Source organism: Anolis sagrei, chromosome 6 (assembly GCF_037176765.1).
Source record: "Anolis sagrei isolate rAnoSag1 chromosome 6, rAnoSag1.mat, whole genome shotgun sequence".
Classification (NCBI taxonomy): domain Eukaryota; kingdom Metazoa; phylum Chordata; class Lepidosauria; order Squamata; family Dactyloidae; genus Anolis; species Anolis sagrei.
Genome location: NC_090026.1, coordinates 133,274,321 through 133,290,215, shown reverse-complemented (window position 1 = coordinate 133,290,215; position 15,895 = coordinate 133,274,321). Strand labels below are relative to the sequence as shown.

General features: G+C 48.9%; 2 protein-coding genes across 2 annotated transcripts; one reads left to right on the top strand and one right to left on the bottom strand.

Moving 5' to 3' along the window:
• Nucleotides 1-7,565: 7,565 nt before the first annotated feature.
• LOC132763260 (succinate--CoA ligase [ADP-forming] subunit beta, mitochondrial-like) lies at nt 7,566-8,906 on the bottom strand. The gene has a single exon (XM_060756630.2). It carries the CDS (start codon nt 8,904-8,906, stop codon nt 7,566-7,568), a length of 1,341 nt encoding a protein of 446 aa, XP_060612613.2.
• A 5,173-nt stretch (nt 8,907-14,079) lies between these two features.
• Nucleotides 14,080-15,770, top strand: LOC132779820 (succinate--CoA ligase [ADP-forming] subunit beta, mitochondrial-like). The gene has a single exon (XM_060783485.2). It carries the CDS (start codon nt 14,147-14,149, stop codon nt 15,638-15,640), a length of 1,494 nt encoding a protein of 497 aa, XP_060639468.2. The 5' UTR covers nt 14,080-14,146; the 3' UTR covers nt 15,641-15,770.
• The last annotated feature ends 125 nt before the right edge of the window (nt 15,771-15,895 follow it).

Below are 15,895 nucleotides of genomic sequence, written 5' to 3'. Positions count from 1 at the left end.
TGGTGCCCAGAATTGGACACAATATTCCAGGTAAAGTGGTCTAACCAAAGTGGAATAGAGCATGGGGAGCATGACTTCCTTAGATCTAGACACTATGCTCCTATTGATGCAGGCCAAAATCCCATTGGCTCTTTTTGCTGCCACATCACATTGTTGGCTCATGTTGGCTCATGATGATGATGGTGATACTCAGGGCGCTTCCAGACAGCACGAAATCCCGGGACTTTCGTAAGAAGTCCACATCCAGAGCTCTTGGTGGCGGGTTTCTGCCTCCGTTGCCCAGACTTGATGCTTTGCTGCGGGATTTGGAGTCTCCCAAGATGGCCACCATGGGACTTCCACCAGAAACTTTGCCAGATATGCTGATATGCGGAGATTCGGATATCGAATCGCTGCAAAAGTTCCGTTCTTGGTCCTGGCGATTATCCGCCACACAAACAAAGTTTACAGGGTAGGACCACTTCTGCCCAAGTCAGCAGTACACAATCGAACAGGAACACACACTTTCAGGCCAGGAACAGAACTCTGTCATTATTGACACTTTTTAGAGCCTGGCTGCCTGGCCATCTGTCCAGACAGATTTGGTTGTGTGCTTCTGGCATGGAACAACATATTGTTGTTCCTGGGTTATACATGTCTGTTCCTGATGGCTCTTCTTGTGAAAAGATGTGCAGTGTTGACGAAAGGGCCACAACTTTAGTCCTGGCCACGGAAAATGTGACACCCACATGTTTCGTGAAGTTTCTGGCACGCCAACAAAGTTTTTGCCTTCTACTCAAGTGTCACCTTCTTTTTAGGAACTACCCAATCAGGAACAAACATCTAAAACCCAGGAACAAACCCAGATTTTAAAAAATCCCATGATTTCCAATTGCAGGGACATGCAGACATGTGAAGATCCGCATATTCGGCTCAAAACCGCACCTGGAAATATTGCGTTTTTGGCCTTTTGTTGTGATTGCTTCCGCATTTACAGGGAATGGCATCTGTCAAGTCAGCAGTACACAATCAAACAGGAACACGCACTTTTAAATCAGAACTTTGTCATTATTGATAATTTTTAGAGCCTGGCTGCCTGGCCATCTGTTCAGACAGATTTGGTTGTGTGCTTGTGGCATGGAACAACAAATTGCTGTTCCTGGGTTATACAAGGGTTGAATGAAAAGTAATGCCTCCACCTTCATGACTCCTCAACAGATGGCAGTCCTGGTATGCGGCAGGTACTGCCTTGTTCAGTAGACTCTCCTCTACAGTTCCTTTTTGTTGGGAAGCCTTAGCATTGAACGGCTGTGTTGTTAAAGTGCGAGATATGGAACCCTGCGCAGACGGTCAGTCAATGCGACTTAAGCAATGTGCAGTCATTGAATTCTTGACCGCAGAATTCTTGACACAAGCAGGATGAGAGAACTGGGAGACGCTGGTTGCGGAAACAAGAGTGTCGACTCAGTTCTTGTGGGTTTTTTCCGGGCTATATGGCCATGTTCCAGAGGCATTTCTCCTGACGTTTCGCCTGCATCTATGGCAAGCTTCCTCAGAGTGTCGACTTCTTCCGTGACGGCTTGGCAGAAATGTATCCAATTGTCTGGTGATTATATGGAAAAGTGAATCGTGGTCGTTAAAGAGCACATTGCAAGGATTATTTCTGTGTTTGATTTATTAAAATATTCCCACCCAAACCCAAGTAACGAAGGTGGAGGCATTACTTTTCATTCAACCCTCGTACATGGCTGTTCCTGATTGCTCTTCTTGTGAAAAGATGTGCATTGTTGATGAGGGGTTGTGTGCTTGTGGCATGGAACAACAGATTTCTGTTCCTGGGTTATATGAGGGTTGAATGAAAAGAAATGCCTCCACCTTCGTAACTCCTCAACAGATGACAGTACTGATATGTGGTAGGTACTGGCTTGTTCAGTAGACTCTCCTCTATAGTTCCATTTTGGCGGGAAGTCTTAGCATTGGACAGTTGTGCTGTTAATGTGTGAAGTATGGAATCCTGCGCAGACGGTTGGTCAATGCAACTTGAGCAACGTCCCCGTGGGTCTCTCCTATGGCTGAAACCCAGGCTCTTGGGGTACATTCAAGGACCTTTGTGATTCATTCAGTGGGTCAGTGGTTCTCTCTTCTCGGACTCCCGTGCTCAGGACACAGTCTTTGTTTCCGATTGTTGGGCAGCTCAGCAAATAATGCACTTCCCTGAAGATGCCAGCCACAGGTGCAGGCGAAACATCATGAGAAAATGCTGCTAGAACACCGCCATATGGCCCTGAAACCACAAAAACACTCCAATGCACTTCCCTGTTGACCTTGAGCAGAGTTCAGGTCAGGTGTAGCTGCTACTTGCTATAGGCCAGTGATGTGGGGTGGGGAAGGGGGCTAAGTAGAGCGGAGGCGGGGGGGGGGGGTCTTTAATAAAAATAGGAGGAATAAAAATGGTTCCCTATTTCAAAATAGTGGGATGGGGAGATGGTGGCGGGGTATAAATAAAGAATATTATTATTATTATTATTATTATTATTATTATTGCAGCGTTTCTCAACCTTAGGGTCTGGACCCCTGGGGGTGGGTCATGGGGGGGGGGGGGTGTCAGGGGGTCTCCAAAGACCATCAGAAAACAGTATTTTCTTTTGGTTATGGGGGGTTCTGTGTGGGAAGTTTGGCCCAATTCTCTCATTGGTGGGGTTCACAATGCTCTTTGTAGGTGAACTATAAATCCCAGCAACTACCACAACCAAATGTCAAGGTCGATTTTCTCCCAAACTCCACCAGTGTTCACATTTGGCCATTTTGGATATTCATACCAAGTTTGGTCCAGATCCATCATTGTTTGAGCCCACAGTGCTCTGGATGGAGGTGAACTACAACTCCCAAACTCAAGGTCAATGCCCATCAAACTCTTCCAGTATTTTCTGTTGGTCGTGGGAGTTCTGTGTGCCAAAATAGGTTCAATTCTCTTGTTGGTGGAGTCCAGAGTGCTCTTTGATTGTAGGTGAACTGTAAATCCCAACAACTACAACTCCCAAATGTCAAGGTCTATTTTCCCCACACTCCACCAGTGTTCACATTTGGGCATGTTTATTTATTTATTTAAAACTTTTATATCCCAATCTTCTCAACCTCCATAGAGGGACTCAGACTGGCTTGAGTATTCGTGTCAAGTTTGGTCCAGATCCATAATTGTTTGAGTCCACAGTGCTCTCTGGATGTAGGTGAACTACAACTCCAAAACTCAAGGTCAATGCCCACCAAACCCTTCCAATATTTTCTGTTGGGCATGGGAGTTCTGTGTGCCAAGATAGGTTCAATTCCATCATTGGTGGAGTTCAGAGTGCTCTTTGATTGTAGGTGAACTATACATCCCAGCAACTACAACTCCCAAATGTCATGCTCTATTTTCCCCAAACTCCACCAGTGTTCACATTTGGGCATGTTGAGTATCCGTGCCAAGTTTGGTCCAGATCCATAATTGTTTGAGTCCACAGTGTTCTCTGCATGGAGGTGAACTTCAACTCCCAGACTCAAGGTCAGTGCCCACCCAACCCTTCCAGTATTTTCTGTTGGTCATGGGAGTTCTGTGTACCAAAAGTGGCTCTATTCCATCCTTGGTGGAGTTCAGAATGCTCTTTGACTGTAGGTGAACAGTAAATCCCTGCAACTACAACTCCCAAATGTCAAGGTGTATTTTCCCCCAAACTCCACCAGTGTTCACATTTGGGCATATTGAGTGTGCCAAGTTTGGTCCAGATCTATCATTGTTTGAGTCTACAGTGCTCTCTGGATGGAGGTGAACTACAACTGCCAAACTCAAGGTCAATGCCCACCAAACTTGCAGTATTTTTTGTTGGTTGTGGGAGTTCTGTGTGTCAAGTTTGGTTCAATTCCATCCTTGGTGGATTTCAGAATGCTCTTTGATTGTAGGTGAACAGTAAATCTCAGCAACTACAACTCCCAAATGTCAAGGTCTATTTTCCCCCAAACTCCACCAGTATTCACACTTGGGCATATTGAGTATTTGTGCCAAGTTTGGTCCAGAGCCATCATTGTTTGAGTCCACAGTGCTCTCTGGATGGAGGTGAACTACAACTCCCAAACTCAAGGTCAACGCCCACCAAACCCTTCCAGTGTTTTCTGTGTGCCAAGTACAATTCCATAGTTAGAAGAGTTCAGAATGCTTTTGGATTGTAGGTGAACTATAAAGCCCAGCAAACGGAAACTACTGTACTCTGAAACTGTACTCTGAAACTATTGTTGTTAACCGCTCTGAGTCGCCTAAGGGCTGAGAAGAGCGGTATACAAATGAAGTAAATAATAATAAATAAACTACAACTCCCAAATGACTAAATCAATCCCTCTGCAACCCCACCAATATTCAAATTTTGGCGTATTGGGTATTTGTGCCAAATGTGGTCCAGTGAATGAAAATACATTTTGCATATCGGATATTTACATTACGATTCATAACAGGAGCAAAATGACACTTGTGAAGTAACAGTGAAAATAATGTCATGGTTGGGGGGTCACCACAACATGAGGAACTGGATTAAGGGGTTTCGACATCAGGAAGGTTGAGAACCACTGCCTTAAACCAATGTTTTTGGAGCACTGGGGTGTCTTGAATGGATGGTATCCTTGAAGGGACAGCCTTGACTCTGAAGGAGCTGGGGGTGGTGACGGTTGGCCGACGGAGCTCTGGCGTGGACTGGTCCATGAGGAAGAACTTCCTGACTTTGAGAGCCGTTCAGCAGTGGAACTCTCTGCCCCGGAGGGAGTGTGGTGGAGGCTCCTTCTTTGGAAGCTTTGAAACAGAGGCTGGGTGGCCATCTGTCAGGGGTGATTTGAATGCAATATTCCTGCTTCTTGGCAGAATGGGGTTGGACTGGATGATGGCCCAGGAGGTCTCTTCCAACTCTAGGATTGTAGGATTCTATGAGGTCACGAAGAGTTAGAACGAATAAATGACAACAACGAGGTCTCTTGAGACCATTTGTGGATCTGCCAGAAGCTTTATGGTGTGCAAAAGTTGGGTTTGCGGCATCTCAAACAATTATGGATCTGTATTGTCGAAGGCTTTCATGGCCGGAATCACTGGGTTGTTGTAGGTTTTTTCGGGCTATATGGCCATGGTCTAGAGGCATTCTCTCCTGACGTTTCACCTGCATCTATGGCAAGCATCCTCAGAGGTAGTGAGGTCTGTTGGAACTAGGAAAAAGGGTTTATATATCTGTGGAATGACCAGGGTGGGACAAAGGACTCTTGTCTGTTGGAGCTAGGTGTGAATGTTTCAACTGACCACCTTGATTAGCATACAATGGTCTGACTGCGCCTGGGGCAAACTTTTGTTGAGAGGTAATTAGATGTCCTTGTTTCTTTCCTCTCTGTTGTTGTGCTGTTGCAGTTTTAGAGTTTTTTAAATACTGGTAGCCAGATTTTGTTCATTTTCATGGTTTCCTCCTTTCTGTTGAAATTGTCCACATGCTTGTGGATTTCAATGGCTTCTCTGTGTAGTCTGACATGGTGGTTGTGAGAGTGGTCCAGCACTTCTGTGTTCTCCAATAAAATGCTGTGTCCACGTTGGTTCCTCAGGTGCTCTGCTATGGCTGACTTCTCTGGTTGAAAGAGTCTGCAGTACCTTTCATGTTCCTTGATTCGTGGAGAGCCTCAACTGGGCTCCATAGGCCAATGGATACTCCACCTCAGACATCAGAAGAGCTGCAAGACCAAGAACAAGCCATGAGAGTCAAGATGAAGATCCACCCAGAGGAAAAGTGTTCCTGCCATACATCAAGGGAACCACTGACCGCAGAGGGAAGCTGATGAGGAAACACAACATACAAACCATCTCCAGACCCACCAAGAAAATCCAACAAATGCTTCGTTCAGCAAAGGACAAGAGGGATCCTCTCACCTCTGCAAGAGTCTACCGTATACCATGCAGCTGTGGACAAGAAGTCTCCAGAGGGACCACCAAACGCAGCATTGCCCTGTCACGAATCAAGGAACAAGAAATGCACTGCAGACTACTCCAACCAAAGAAGTGAGCCATAGCAGAGCACCTGATGAACCAACCTGGACACAGCATATTATCTGAGAACACAGAAATGCTGGACCACTCTCACAACCACCACGTCAGACTACACAGAGAAGCCATTGAAATACACAAGAAGCATGTGGACAATTTCAACAGAAAGGAGGAAAGCATGAAAATGAACAAAATCTGGCTACCAGTATTAAAAAAACTCTAAAATTACAACAGCACAACAGAGAGGAAACAAACAAGGACATCAAATCACCTCTCAACAAAAGTTTGCCCCAAGCCCAGTCAGGCCATTGTATGCTAATCAAGGTGGTCAGTTGAAACATTCACACCTAACTCTAGCAGAGAAGAGTCCTTTGTCTCACCCTGGTCATTCCACAGATATATAAACCCTTTTTCCTAGTTTCAACAGACCTCACTACCTCTGAGGATGCTTAGAATCATAGAATCATAGAATCAAAGAGTTGGAAGAGACCTCGTGGGCCATCATCCAGTCCAACCCCATTCTGCCAAGAAGCAGGAATATTGCATTCAAATCACCCCTGACAAATGGCCATCCAGCCTCTGCTTAAAAGCTTCCAAAGAAGGAGCCTCCAACATACTCCAGGGCAGAGAGTTCCACTGCTGAACGGCTCTCACAGTCAGGAAGTTCTTCCTAATGTTCAGATGGAATCTCCTCTCTTGTAGTTTGAAGACATTGTTCCGCGTCCTAGTCTCCAAGGAAGCAGAAAACAAGCTTGCTCCCTCCTCCTCCCTGTGGCTTCCTCTCACATATTTATACATGGCTATCATATCTCCTCTCAGCCTTCTCTTCTTCAGGCTAAACATGCCCAGTTCCCTAAGCCGCTCCTCATAGGGCTTGTTCTCCAGACCCTTGATCATTTGAGTCGCCCTCCTCTGGACACATTCCAGCTTGTCAATCTCTTTCTTGAATTGTGGTGCCCAGAATTGGGCACAATATTCCAGATGTGGTCTAACCAAAGCAGGCGAAACGTCAGGAGAGAATGCCTCTAGACCAGGCATGGGGAACCTTCGGCCCTCCAGGTGTGGTGGACTTCAACTCCCACAATTCCTTGAGGCCAAGGTAAGCCTTTGGGGCGAATGCCGAGCCTCAAGGAATTGTGGGAGTTGAAGTCCACCACACCTGGAGGGCCGAAGGTTCCTGACCCCTGCTCTAGACCATGGCTATATAGCCGGAAAAAACCTACAACAACCCAATTATGGATGTGGACCAAACAAGATACAACGTCAAACATGATACTGGGAAGTGTTCCATTCAATGCTAAAATTTTATTCAGAAGGAAGATATCTCCAACTACTAAAAACAAGATTACTAAAGTTCTAGGTTGAGGGGACTCTGTGGCTAAGAACACGGATTGACAATACCATACTTTCAGATGAAGAGAGGCCATCTTTGAATACAGGCTATAGGTCTGAATCACATGCTTCCACATGTGTGTGTGAGGGGAGATGCTAGAGAATGGTTTCAAGAACCAAGGAACAGTTGCTGGGACCACAAGTCCAGAGGGACCAATCAGCTCTGGAGCTTGAACTTGACCTCCAGGTGGGCTTGCCGGGCGAGAGTCATGATCTGAGAGAGCTTGACGGCCATTTGGGCCGCCTGGTCCAGGTCGTCGCAGGGCAGGATCTTCAGGCCGCTCTTTGCGATCAAGGCTTTGGCGCTCTCCACTTGCGTTCCTTGCAAGCGCACCACGATGGGGACTTTGAGGTCCAGCTCCGAGGCGGCCAGGATGATGCCTTGAGCAATGATGTCGCATCTCATGATGCCCCCAAAGATGTTCACCAGGACCGACTGGACCCTGGCGTCCGACGTGATGAGCTTGAAGGCCTCCTTCACCTGCTCCGCGGTGGCCCCTCCGCCCACGTCGAGGAAGTTGGCCGGGGTCCCTCCGTGGAGCTTGATGATGTCCATGGTGGCCATGGCCAGGCCGGCCCCGTTGACCAGGCAGCCAATGTCTCCATCCAAGGCAATGTAGTTCAGCTCCGCGTTGGCCGCCTCCCGGTCCCGCTCGTCCTCCTGGCTCCAGTCCCGAAGCTGGAAGATGCTCTTCTGCCGGAAGGCCGAGTTGCTGTCCAGGTTGATCTTGGCGTCGATGCAGACCACTTTCCCCGTCGAGTCTTCCACCATGGGGTTGATTTCCACCATCAGCGCGTCGTATTTGATGAAGAACTGGTAGAGCTTCACCATGTTGTGAGCCGCATCTTCTGCCACCTCGGCGGGGAATCCCATTTTCTGGGCCAGGCGCAGAGCCTGCTCTGTCCGGATGCCCTCCACGATGTCCACGGGCTCCTTGACGATGGCCTCGGGGTTCTCCGCGGCCACGTCTTCGATATTGACGCCCCCCTGGGCACTGCCAATGAGGACGGGCCCCTGGAAGGTGCGCTCCAGAGCAATGGCAAAGTAGTACTCTCTCTTGGGGTGCCGGCGCTCGCAGATGAGGACTTCGTTGCAGATCCGGCCTCTTTCCCCCGTCTGTTTGGTGAAGAGCTTCTTCCCGATCATCTGGGAAGCCATGGCCTGGGCCTCCTCTGGGGAATTCACAATCTTCACTCCACCTTGGAGACCTCCTTCGAAGGTCCCTTTCCCCCGACCGCCAGCTAACACCTGTGCCTTGACCACCAGCTCATTGCTACCGATATTTTGGGCGGCTTTGTAGGCCTCCCCTGGCGTTCTGGCCACCATTCCATTCGGGACAGAGACACCCGCTTCTTTCAGGAGCCGCATGCTCAGGTATTCATGCAGTGACAGGTTCCTTAGAGGTTGTGTGGGGAAACCATGCCTGTAGGATCCCATGCGCCCACCAAATGCTTTGGCTGCAGCATTAAAGGCTGCCAGGAGCCTACTCCGGCCCATGAAGCCCGCTTGCAGCTCGTGGAATGAGTTTGGCCTTGCTTCTCTTCTCTTGTGTACTAGCTATTCTCCAACTGCCTTTTTACAGAGCTACTCTCCAGAATTCTCTCTCCAACTGTTGGTGGCCTGTCTCCTCATTGGCCGGGAAAAGGATTCCAAGATGGCCTGGAATGGAGGTGACTGATGGACCAACACCAGAGCCACCACAATCCAACAAGGTCTCCCTGGACAAGGCCTCAGGGAGACCAGGACTGGAATCTTTGTTCAGCCACAAACCTTGGCCAAGTCATACTCTCTCAGAAGAAGCCATGGTGACAACCTCCTCTGAAGAAAGAAGGTCAAGAAAACCCCAGCGAGATAGCTACAAAGGGCTTGGAAGCAGCCAACAGCAATAGGTCAAAAGACCTCTTGAAGGTGATCAAACATAGCGGCCAGTCTGGCTAGGAGCATTTTTGATGAGACAAAGAACAACATCAGGCAAGATGTGGATGAGGTGACTAATGGACCAACACCAGAACCACCACAATCCAACAAGATCTCCCTGGACAAGGCATCAGGGAGACTAGGACTGGAATCTTTGTTCAGCCACAAACCTTGGCCAAGTCATACTCTCTCAGAAGAAGCCATGGTGACAACCTCCTCTGAAGAAAGAAGGTCAAGAAAACCCCAGCGAGATAGCTACAAAGGGCTTGGAGGCAGCCAACAGCAATGGGTCAAAAGACCCCTTGAAGGTGTCTCAAACATAGCGGACAGTCTGGCTAGGAGCATTTTTGATGAGACAAAGAACAACATCAGGCAAGATGTGGTCACCATGGGATTGAAACAGTCAAGGACAATGTTATGTACTGAGAAGCCTCCTTCGAATTGGAGTCCAGTTCAGGTAAGGGCCTTCATGCTTTTGGAGGAGGGGGCCAGGTGGTGTCCTGGTTTATCAAGCCATTAAAGAATTGTTACACCTCTTTCACTTTCTAAACATAGGGAATTGTTTTAGAGTTGTGCTAGGAAACTCAAGGTGGAATTGTGGTTCAATAATCTTTATTTATACCCCGCCACCATCTCCCCAATGGGGACTCGGGGCGGCTAACATGAGGGTGGGGGAAAGTGCATCGTGTAAACAAACTAGGTGGAGACTTACAAAAATGGGTTGGGTGGTCACTCTCCAAAGGCACATCGGAAAAGCCAAGTTTTGAGCTCTTTCTTAAAAGCTGCTAGGGTGGGGGCTAGTCTAATCTCACCTGGTAGTGAGTTCCAAAGTCGGGGGGCCACAGAGGAGAAGGCTCCCTCCCTCATACCCACTAGCTGTGCCTGTGATAGGGGAAGGGGCGAAAGGAGGGCCTCTCCAGAAGATTGTGTAGGTATATGGTAGGAGATGCAGTCACAAAGGTAGGCGGGTCCCAAACCATTTAGGGCTTTATAGGTGATGACCTGCACCTTGAATTGGGCCGGAAAATGACCGGCATTAATGGAGCTCCTTAAACAGGGGGATCGATCGCTCCCTGCCATTCGCCCCAGTTAGAAGTCTGGCTGCCGAACGTTGAACCAATTGAAGCTTCCAAGCCGTCTTCAAGGGAAGCCCAATGTAGAGTGCATTGCAGTAGTCCAGACTAGAGGTAACTAAGGCGTGGACCACCATGGCCAAGTCAGACTTCATGAGGTTAGAAGTCTGGCTGCCGAGCGTTGAACCAATTGAAATTTCCAGTCCGTCTTCAAGGGAAACCCAATGTAGAGTGCATTGCAGTAGTCCAGACTAGAGGTAACTAAGGCGTGGACCACCATGGCCAAGTCAGATTTCATGAGGTATGGTCGCAGCTGGCGCACCAGTTTTAATTGTGCAAAAGCCCTGTGCATCAAGTGTCAGCGCTGAGTCCACGAGGACCCCCAAGCTGCGGACCTGTGTCTTCAGGGGGAGTGCAACCCTGTGAAGCACAGTTTGCCACGCTATACCTCAGTCAGACAAACAACTGACCTGGAGGACCTCTGTCTTGTCGGGATTGGTCTTCAGCCTGTTCACCCTTATCCAGATCATCACAGCAGCATCTGAGGGGCTTCCTTGGATTCAGGTGGAAAAGAGTAGTGGAGTTGGTCGTCATCCGCATAGAGATGGCACCCAACTCCAAAACTCTGGATGACCTCTCCCAGCAGTTTCACATAGATGTTGGAAAGCATGGGGGACAGAATAGAACCTTGTAGGACCCTACAGGTCAAGGGCCAGGGGTCCGAGCAGGAGTCACCCAGCTTCACCAACTGGGAACGACCCTCCAGAAAGGATCGAAGCCACAGTGAAACTGTGCCCCCAAGTCCCATCCTGGAGAGTCGACCCAGAAGGATACCATGGTCAATGGTATCAAAAGCCGCTGAGATGTCCAAGAGAACCAGCAGGGCCACACTACAGTTCAGTTCCCTGCGGAGGTCATCCACCATGTTCAAAGCATGACTTCCCATTTTAGGCTGCTCCACACCATAGAATGAATGCAGTTGACAGCAATGCCACTAACTGCCATGGTTCAATGTGATGGACCCCTGGGAACTATAGTTTCACAAGTTCTTTTGCCTCTTCTGCCAAAGATATCTCAGGTCCTATGATCCCTCAGTCCTGAGACACATGAGTTAAAGTGGGGTCAATAATTACACATTAACTAGCTGTCCCCTGCCACACGTTGCTGTGGCCCAGTCTGTTGATCTGGAAAATGGCCTTGGATGGCCTTACGTATTTTCTGTTGGTCATGGGGGTTCTGTGTGGGAAGTTTTCCCCGATTCTGTCGTTCGTGGGGTTCAGAATGCTCTTTGATTGTAGGTGAACTGTGAATCCCATTGACTAAAATTCCCAAATGTCAAGGTCTATTAACCCCAAACTCCATCTGTGTTCATATTTGGGCGTATTGAGTGCTTGTGCCAAGTTTGGCCCAGATCCATCATCGTTTGAGTCCACAGTGCTCTCTGGATGTAGATGAACTACAACTCCCAAACTCAAGGTCAAGGCCCACCAAACCCTTCCAGTATTTCCTATTGGTCATGGGGGTTCTGTGTGGGATGTTTGCCCTGATTCTGTCACTCGTGGGGTTCAGAATGCTCTTTGATTGTAGGTGAACTGTGAATCCCATTGACTACAACTCCCAAATGTCAAGGTCTATTAACCCCAAACTCCATCTGTGTTCATATTTGGGCGTATTGAGTGCTTGTGCCAAGTTTGGCCCAGATCTATCATCATTTGAGTCCACAGTACTCTCTGGATGTTGGTGAACTACAACTCCCAAACTCAAGGTCAAGGCCCACCAAACCCTTCTGGTGTTTTCTGTTGGTCATGAGAGTCCTGTGCGCTACATTTGGTTCAATTCCATCGTTGATGGAGTTCAGAATGCTCTTTGATTGTAGGTGAACTATAAATCCCAGCAACTACAACTCCCAAATGACAAAACCATAATTTTTTGAGTGATGGTCACTCCTTGTGTTGTGAGACGTTTTGTTGCCAAATTTGGTGTGATTTCATTCATTGGTCATTTTGTTTTTAAGGTACTCATTATGCACAGAGCATATATATATATATATATATATATATATATATATATATATAGGTTCTTGTAGGTTTTTTGGGCTATATGGCCATGTTCTAGAGGCATTTCTCCTGACATTTCGCCTGCATCTATGGCAAGCATCCTCAGAGGTAGTGAGCTCTGTTGGAAATAGGAAAATGGGTTTATATATCTGTGGAATGGCTGGGGTGGGGCAAAGAGCTCTTCTCTGCTGGAGCTAGGTGTTAATGTTTCAGCTGACCACCTTCATTAGCATTTGAAGGCCTGGCTGAGCCTGGGAAAATGTTCTGTTGAGAGGTGTTAAGATGTACCTGGTTGTTTCCTCTCTGCTGTTTTGCTGTTGCAACCAGTATTAAAAAACTCTAAAATTGCAACAGCAAAACAGCAGAGAGGAAACAACCAGGCACATCTTAACACCTCTCAACAGAACATTTTCCCAGGCTCAGCCAGGCCTTCAAATGCTAATGAAGGTGGTCAGTTGAAACATTCATACCTAGCTCCAGCAGACAAGAGTCCTTTGTCCCACCCTGGTCATTCCACAGATATATAAACCCCTTTTCCTAGTTCCAACAGACCTCACTACCTCTGAGGATGCTTGCCATAGATGCAGGCGAAACGTCAGGAGAGAATGCCTCTAGAACATGGCCCTATAGCCCAAAAAACCTACAAGAACCTAGTGATTCCAGCCATGAAAGCCTTCAACAATACATTATATATAGATAGATTACACAAGCTGCACCCTTTGAACCAACTGGATCCAATGGGTCTATTTGAGTTGGGAGAAACCAACTGGAATTCATTCCAGATTGGACTACTGCAATGCGCTCTACGTGGGGCTGCCCTTGAAAACGGCTCGGAAATTCCAACTGGTCCAACGGGCAGCAGCCAGGATGCTGACTGGGGCTCCTTATAGAGAGAGGTCAACCCTCCTGTTCAAGGAGCTCCACTGGCTGCCATTTATCTTCCGAGCCCAATTCAAGGTGCAGGTGCTCACCTACAAAGCCCTAAATGGTTTGGGACCTGCCTACCTGCGTGACCGCATCTCCATCTATGAACCCACACGTTCACTTTGGTCATCTGGTGAGGCCCTGCTCGTGATTCCACCTGCGTCACAAGCGCGTCTGGTGGGGACACGGGACAGGGCCTTTTCTGTGGTGGCCCCCCGACTCTGGAACACCCTCCCTAAAGATCTTAGACAGGCCCCTACATTGGCAGTCTTCAGAAAAAACTTGAAGACCTGGCTGTTCCGATGTGTCTTCCCAGACTAGGAATCTCCAATAACAAGTCCTCAAAGCACTTTAGTAGAAATAAGATTACTGCACACCGCACTCTACACTTGCCCTATAATCCTCGTCTACCTCCTGCCACATCTGCACTTTTAATCTTGTACCCACTACTCTGGCCTGGCCCAGTTTTATTATGTCCGGATGTATTGTTTATTGCATGTTGTTTCAATATTGCTTTAACTGTTTTTAATTTGCTTTTGGCGTTGTATTGTTGTGTTGTGTGTTGAGGCCTTGGCCTTTGTAAGCCGCATCGAGTCCTTCGGGAGATGCTAGCGGGGTACAAATAAAGATAATAATAATAATAAATAATAATAAATAATTCCGTGCCTGGTTATCGAGGGGACGAATGAGGTTGTGGGAGATTGCAGATATCAAGGTAATTATGTGGAGGTGATGGCATCATGAAGCCTTTGCCCTCCCTCGGCCAATGGGAAGCCAGGCTCGGACAGTTGGAGACGGAATTCTGCGGAACTGTCTTGTGAAAGGTCAGTTGGGAGTTCTGCTGGAGAAGGCAAGTCGGAGACCGTGTCCCGCCATGATGTGCAGCCAGGTTGTGAGGGTGGCCAGGCTGATGGTCAAGGGGAGTGGCCGGAGGATCCTGAGCGCCACGGTCCAAGCTCTGGGGTCCAGCCGGGGATTCTTTACCACCCGCGGGCGGCCAGTGCTGCAGCAACAGCTGCGAGATCTGTCTCTGCACGAATACTTGAGCATGAAGCTCTTGAAGGAAGAGGGCATCCCTGTCCCTTTCGGTTTGGTGGCCAGAACTCCCGAGGAGGCTTACACGGTGGCCAGAAGGATTGGCACCGATGACCTGGTGGTCAAGGCTCAGGTGCTGACCGGAGGCCGGCAGAAAGGGGTCTTTGAAGGGGGGCTGAAAGGAGGGGTGCAGATGGTCTGCTCCCCAGAAGAAGCCAGGGAGGTGGCCTCCAAAATGATCGGGAAGCGGCTGTTCACCCAGCAGACGGGCGAGAAGGGCCGTATCTGCAACCAAGTCTTCATCTGCGAGCGCAAGTACCTCCGGCGGGAGTACTACTTCGCCATCAGCATGGAGCGGGCCTTCCAGGGCCCCGTCCTCATCGGCAGCTCCCAAGGAGGGGTCCTCATTGAGGACGTGGCTGCCGACAACCCCGCGGCCATCATCAAGCAGCCGGTGGACATCATGGAAGGCATCACCGAGGAGCAAGCCGTGCGGCTGGCCCAGAAGATGGGCTTCCCTGCCCACTTGGTGTACGAGGTGGCCGACAACATGATTAAGATCTACAACTTCTTCATCAAGTACGACGCCATCTTGCTCGAAATCAACCCGTTGGTGGAGGACTCCATGGGGCAGGTGATGTGCATGGACGCCAAGATCATTTTCGATAGCAACTCGGCCTTTCGCCAGCAGAAGATCTTCGAGCTGCAGGACTGGACCCAGCTGGACGAGCGAGACCGGGAGGCGGCCAACGCGGAGCTGAACTACATCGCCTTGGACGGCAACATCGGATGCCTGGTCAACGGGGCGGGCCTGGCCATGGCCACCATGGACATCATCAAGCTCCATGGAGGCACTCCGGCCAACTACCTCAACGTTGGAGGCAGCGCCACCGTGGAGCAAGTCACGGAGGCCTTCAAGCTCATCACCTCCAACGAGAACGTCCAGGCCATTCTGGTCAACATCTTCGGAGGGCTGATGAGGTGTGATGTCATCGCGCACGGCATCATCATGTCGGCCAAAGACCTGGACCTCAAAATCCCCATCGTGGTGCGGCTGCAAGGCACGCGGGTCAAGGACGCCAAGGACTTGATTGCGGAGAGCGGCCTGAAGATCCTTCCTTGCGATGACCTGGACCAGGCGGCCAAAATGGCCGTGAAGCTCTCGGAGATCATGGTCCTGGCCAAAGAGGCCCAGGTGGACGTCAAGTTTCAGTTGCCATCTTGATGGTGATGCCCACCTCCTTCCTCTCTTTATGCAGAAGTGAAATCCTTCCCAATAAACTAATTGAAGAGCTTGTCAACAAAGATCTATTTCTTCCAAATCACACATTCATGCTAAGTAGTCTTGCGTTTGTCTCCACTATCAGCCTTCAAGCCCTTTCCAACTTATGGTGGTCCTAAAGGATTCCTTGGGCCAAAGTTCTCCTGAGCCTTGTCACTATCACCATCCTCTGAGGCTGAGAGAGCATGGCTTGGACAA

What these genes read in the sequence shown, in the direction of transcription:
- LOC132763260 (XM_060756630.2), bottom strand. Translation starts at nt 8,906, where the DNA reads ATGGGCCGGAGTAGGCTCCTGGCAGCCTTTAATGCTGCAGCCAAAGCA.
- LOC132779820 (XM_060783485.2), top strand. Translation starts at nt 14,147, where the DNA reads ATGGGAAGCCAGGCTCGGACAGTTGGAGACGGAATTCTGCGGAACTGT.